At 38.0% G+C, this 6160-nt stretch overlaps 1 protein-coding gene across 3 annotated transcripts; it reads left to right on the forward strand.

Moving 5' to 3' along the window:
• The first annotated feature begins 752 nt into the window (after nucleotides 1-752).
• LOC131885085 (properdin-like) lies at nucleotides 753-6028 on the forward strand. Of its 3 annotated transcripts, none has more exons than XM_059233017.1 (5): nucleotides 753-1166; nucleotides 1248-1403; nucleotides 4562-4735; nucleotides 5296-5469; nucleotides 5537-6028. In XM_059233017.1, exons 1-5 carry the CDS (start codon nucleotides 938-940, stop codon nucleotides 5731-5733), a joined length of 930 nt encoding a protein of 309 aa, XP_059089000.1. In that variant the 5' UTR covers nucleotides 753-937; the 3' UTR covers nucleotides 5734-6028. The 3 variants fall into 3 exon arrangements, with proteins under 3 accessions (XP_059089000.1, XP_059089001.1, XP_059089002.1); XM_059233018.1 differs by having other exon boundaries at nucleotides 753-1160; XM_059233019.1 differs by lacking the exon at nucleotides 1248-1403 and having other exon boundaries at nucleotides 753-1160.
• Nucleotides 6029-6160: the final 132 nt, after the last annotated feature.

Consider the following 6160-nt stretch of genomic DNA (forward strand, 5'->3'; position numbering starts at 1 on the left):
GAACAAAGCAAATTTTATATAATCAAGTTTGATTCACAGCCAAAATAACAAATTGCAAACAGACAACGTTGGTCATGTAATATAAGTGGACTGATGTTGTAGCCATTTGCACGTTTATTTTATTGGCAGTTGTATAAATCACTTTGTGTAATTTTTTCAGGGGTATCAGATTGGTTCTTTGTACGTGGAGGATGAGGTTAGCCTGAAAACCCCTCATGTTCCAATATTTTTGCAGACTTCTGACAACGAGAATGAATGTTCTTTTTTTCACTTCAATTTCTGTTGTTCCAGGCTTTTTGGAAATTGTAAATGTTAAGTGTCGCTAAAAAAAAATCTGCACTTTGGTATTCCGAAACATGGACTCGAAGATAGCGCAGTTTTTAACAAGATTGTCATTGTGCGGCTATTTCGAAAAAAGACAAGAAGGAAAACATTTTGCTGGACTGCCCAAAAATAACTAGTATCAGTTGCCAATTGATCAATGTTTCCTTGACCAAACATGCGAGGCAATGCCGAGTCTGCAATTGGCAGCAACTCATAGAGCGGAAAATTGAATTTTGAGAAATAAATGAGGAAAAAGATCGAAAGCTAACTAGACTTCTGCACTTGTCCAGATCAAAAACTCCCAATCAATTTTGAAAACCATTGCTTGCTTCAAGAACCAGTAGTATAACAAACCATCACATAGTACTATGCATTGCTTGCTACTCAGAAATACTCCATAATATCATTAAGAATATATGTTTTTGTTCTGTTAGCACTACATTTAATTAAAAGCAGACTCGCACTAGCGTACACAGTGAAGCGGGAAATTGATTGGCTAATTGGAAAGGTCCTCTAGAGAGCGGAAAAAAGAGGGGAAAGGAGAACGGGCATTTTTGATACAAACAAGACTAACAAATCTTCTCATTAGACTTCGATATCTCAATCTCTGACCATGTCGATATTTATGCCATTGGTCACGACCTTGTCTCTTCAATGCATAACTACAGCCGAAGCCTCAAAAGTCTTCAAATTTTATGGTGGTGAAGGTTGTGGTGTGTTGGAACCATTTCGCATTCTGGATCGACCTCAAATAGATGAGCCGGCTTCTAAATGCACTATTCTTGAATCATTTTCGAATCAACTCACTGAACAAGAGATCAACTACATAGAGGAAGGTATTGGTTAGTTTCTGCATATAATCATATGAAAAAGAAAAACAGATACATACGAAAGAGCTGAAGTGAGTTCACATTAATCTTCAGAACCAAATGAAGGTTGGTCTGAATGGAACATGTGGAGCCAATGTACCTCGACTTGTGGCTCTGGCACCAAATTTCGAACTCGAATGTGTGAAGAGGGAAAAGATTGTGTTGGGTCAACGAGACACATCAAGTACTGCAACCCTGTGTTCTGTCCTAGTAAGTGCCTGGGAAATTATTTTTCATATGTGCTATAAAAAGGAGGATCTTGAAAATACATTTAACATCAATGTTTTTGTTTTAAGGCTCGTAAAATGTAAAAAAAAGTGAATCATGAATATTGCCATTTTCTGAGGGTGACTCTAATTTTGATCTTGAATGGAACCAACGCAAATCGAACTTAAAACCAAACGACATGGAAAAAGAGGATTCATTGGATTTATAGCAAATGGCTTTCCTGACTTCTTTTCCATCTGATGCCTGAATGATATTTGACCATGCTGAAATAAGAGGTTTCAGTAAAAATTTAACTTACAAACAGAAAGTAGTAGAGCGTATCATTGCATATTTTTCAATGTTGATACAGTTTCATATGCTAAAAGAATTAGTTGTTCTTGTTACTGGATCAACCATTAACCAAAGGCCGTTGAGCGGAAGCTGTGAAACAAAGACTGTCCTCAAATGCGTCATTTCGGTTGACAAGGATGATTGCTCTTGTTCAATGGATTTGATGCAATTTCAATTCAAAACAAAACTTTGATACTCATAAGCGGGCTCGGAAGAAGGTGTTTTAAATTTCAAGTTATTTGTTTGTTTTTTTTGAAGCTTTTATCAGCCAAACCTTTTTTCTCAAAGTTTCTAATTTTAATGAACAATTGCACGTTAAAACCTCCTGCTCAAAACAGTCACAACTATCAACTACGAGTACGTTTTGAAAAATACTGTCTCATAGCTATCTCATGGGCTTAAAATGGATTAATATACTAATCAGAGCTACTTTTAATGAGTATTTTTTCATACAATAGTTGACCCATGTTTTGCTTCAACAAAGTGAACGTAGCTAAATATCTTGGCTTTTGGGCAAACTAGCAATAAGTGTTATGCTTAGCACCGTGTGTCCAGAATTACACGAGTACGACCCCCATGCAGTGAAATTTTGAACCTTCAATTCTGTCCCAAAACACTGGTGAAAGACCAAATCAAACAAATTCAAACAAAAAGTTGTCCATGTAAGGATTAGTCATATTATTTAAATAGCCCTTCAGACACCCTTGAACAAACTCTGAATGTTTTGAAAACTATTTTCATCCAGTTCAATGACATTCAACTTATATCATATAAGACATTTTATATGCTATAAATTTCAAGTTTACTGTTTGTAGGAAATGGATGTTGCTTGTTGAAAGTTGTACTATACTCGTTAATAAGAACTATAAATGATTATGTGACATGAATACTCAGTTTTTAAAACCTAAGTTTTCGCTAGCGAAGGCGTGATTTAAAACACGTCCTCTGCGGAACACACGCCCGTCCCTGTCGGGGCGTAGTAGACTAATCGGCTACCATAAGTGGTGACGTAAAGTGCCCCAAGTTATTCAAAAGTTACTGAAAAGTCATTGACATTGAGTTTATTGATTTTATTTTTAACATTGGTACATTCTTCATTGCTGCCACGAACCCCAAAACAGCTGAACAGAGAACTATGAAATGTATAGGAGAATTTTTGAATAATTATTTAAAATGCGTTTGATTCAGATCTGGTAGGATTGAAAATGAATAGTTTTGGGATAGAATTGAATATTCAAAATTACGTCAAACGTCGTATTTTATATTACAGGGCATTGCCCTGGCTATCTCTGAGTCTGTTTCAATAGTACCTAGGACTCCAAGGTTTAAGAAGAAGCACTTCAAAGAGTCGAGAATTGTTAAAATTGTTTCAGTGATTTTAAGCCCATAGGCTGTGGATGGACTCCAAATAAAGTTAAACATGAACTTCGATTTAAACTAAATGAAAAGGATTAGGGCAAGTTTCCATCTGCTGTGGAGGTGTTCCAAATTTTAGATGAGGCAATACGTCGGTTGCTCCAAAGATTTATGCGCCGATCCACCCTCCTTTTTATGGAGGCGTTGAGAAACTCACGAGGTTCAAACTTGCGAAGTTTCTTGAGGTCCATGATGTCATTTCCTTTAGTCAACATGGGCCTCAAGCACATTTTAGTTTGGTCAGACAATTGATTGAAAAAATAGTCGACACTTGAGGCTCTAAATATTCACGAGTTAATCGATACAGCCTTTGTCGACATTGCCAAGCCTTATATAAAAAGAAGATGTTTTCAGTAATAGGTTCCACAAGATAGGGCTCAAACGCAAGGTCTCGATTGGAGATGAGGTTTCAGTCGTGATAGAGAGAAGAGCTGTTAGCTAAGGTTGAGAGATTCCTTAGTCGCACAAATAATCCCATGCTGGGTGTCTCACAAGGATCAATACTGGTTTTCTCTCCTCGCTCCTCTTCAGAATCTTCGCAAATGTCAGTACCACTTCTGACGCTGATGACACTAAGTTTTAATGCTAGGAATTGGCCAAGATTCAATGGGTCTTCATGAAAGATTCAGATATGATTCTCCAAGATAACGGAAACTTCGATGAGCATACCCAGTTGAAGGTAGGTAAAGCTTTTCAAGCTTTTGGTTGGATTTATTGGACGTTCAAGTCCAGAGACGGCATCACGATGTTAAATCTATACCAGTCGATTGTTCAGACACGTCTTGCATATGCCAAGCCCCTTTGAGATTCACTTAGTTCAACAGGCTTGCAATAGAGTTTGAATCTCATTTGACAATTTTTAGCAACGGAATGAAGTTGATAATTGTTAGTAACGAATTAGAAGAACACTATTTTCTGATCCAAGGGACGCCCCACATGTACTGAAAATCTGAAATAAATTCTTCAAAAATAGGTATTTTTTATTAAGTTTATTTTACCTACATAAAAACAAGTATTTTTCAGAGAAGACTTGTTTAACTAAAAGCGGTTAGAATGACTTGTTTTCAATTACGACTTAAAACCCAATACTCGTACGAGGCTTTTTTGTCGGTCTTTTTCCTTCGGTCATTTCTTATCCAGCAAAAGCAATTCAATTTGTAAGAGGATATGAATAGAGTTGATTTGCTTGTTATTCATTTGTGCTGCAATACTATGCACACGTTACGATGCGTAAGAGCGATCCAAAGAACAATATATAAAAGTTCCAATCGACAAAACTCTCAAAAAAGGGACAAAAATTGATTTCCCAAAATGTGCCAAATATTTTGCCTGAAACCTTAACATTTCGTTAAGTTGCATCAACACAGGAGATTTTCAGCTTTGTTTTGTTTTAGTTGATGGAGGATGGGGCGAATGGACATCCTGGGGGGAATGTTCTGGTACATGCGGAACAACAACGATGTCCAGAAATCGAGAATGTTCCAACCCTCCAATGAAGCACAACGGCAAGCCGTGTCCAGGACAAATGAAGGAGTTTCAACAATGTGAATTTCTTGGTCCCTGTCCAAGTGAGTGCAATAGAAAACATGCTCCCTCCCAAAGGCTACCACTAAAATAGAAGAGATTTAATTCACTTGGCCAAGATTGAAATTGCTCGATTTACTCTCTTTATTATGTGAGCTTGGGCACTCCACTATTGTAAATTGTTTCACAAAAGTGTCCAAAATAGGTAATGTTCGTCCTGGCCCCTCAGTCTTATCAAGTTTCAAAGGAAGAACCCCAAAATATCTGAACATTTTTCTTTACGCACAAAATTACATGGAATAACTTTTTGTCATCGGTTGTTTGTTGGTAGATTTTAGTTATTATTGAAATGCATGATTTCAGTTTAGGGACGGACATTGGCAAAAACTGAACCACTCAAGCTCTCAGGGTACTGGATAGTTCCTCACTTCGTTTCATGCAAAAAAAATCGAACATGTTGCATATGAGCTTTCAGCTACACAAATACCGATACGCGATTAGTTTTGTATCGATAGGCGAGTCTTTATCTAACATTCAGTTTTTGACTGTACATATGCATGCTTGCACTTTTGTGAAAATAATCCATCAAAATTTCATTGAATAGTTCATGGAGCATGGACAGATTGGTCTTCTTGGACCCCCTGCACCAAATCTTGCGATTCTGGATTGCAATCAAGAAATCGGTCTTTTGTTCCAACCCTGTCCCTGCATTCAACGGCAGAACCTGCCAAGGTACCGCCAATTCGACACAAGCTTGTGGCCACCGATCCCTGTCCAAGTGAGATCAGTTTTCTCAATCAAAAACGCAATTATGCAGAATAGCAGTCCAATCATGTCAATTTCAGTTGATGGTGCCTGGACCACATGGAGCGTCTGGTCCTCATGTACCGCCACTTGCGGACCCAGTAATCAAGCCCGAACGAGGAGTTGCACCAATCCCGAGCCCCAATATGGGGGTATTGATTGCTCGGGGGATACAATCGAGAGTATAATCTGCCCTACAGACCTTGTCCAGGCAAGTTGGGGTCGGATATCGAGATGATTAAAATTGGGTAGCAACGAAGTAAAACAAAATCATGCCATGTCAGACGTTAACACATAACATGTTGGCTGCGCATGTGGCTATGTATTGTGGGTCTATATTAAAGCGTAGGCTTGGACTATAAAGATTGACAAGCGTCGGTTTTGATTCGCATAAAAAATTCAGTACCTAATTTGAGCTTACAGTCCTGAAAATAGGCTTACAAAGCCCAATGAAGGCGTGGATCCATCTAAGTACTTATACGTAAATGTCATTTCAACCAAGCCACTTAAGGCAGTGTCTTGAAGTTTCGATACTTGGGCACCAAGGCCGATAAGCCACTCGATATGATTAAAAGTAGAACATTCTTGACTTCTGGAGAAATGAAAAATCATCTTGTGCTAGATATGGGTTCGATTAACCTTTTAAGCATTGACTCTCTGAATGT

The sequence above is a fragment of the Tigriopus californicus genome, chromosome 8 (assembly GCF_007210705.1).
Source record: "Tigriopus californicus strain San Diego chromosome 8, Tcal_SD_v2.1, whole genome shotgun sequence".
NCBI classification, from domain to species: Eukaryota; Metazoa; Arthropoda; class Copepoda; order Harpacticoida; family Harpacticidae; genus Tigriopus; species Tigriopus californicus.

Excerpts from the sequence above, each read along its gene's own strand:
- LOC131885085 (XM_059233017.1), top strand. The coding sequence starts at position 938 with ATGTCGATATTTATGCCATTGGTCACGACCTTGTCTCTTCAATGCATA. Across the intron at positions 4,736-5,295 it reads ATTTCTTGGTCCCTGTCCAA|TTCATGGAGCATGGACAGAT; the intron begins GTGAGTGCAATA and ends TTCATTGAATAG. Across the intron at positions 5,470-5,536 it reads GGCCACCGATCCCTGTCCAA|TTGATGGTGCCTGGACCACA; the intron begins GTGAGATCAGTT and ends TGTCAATTTCAG.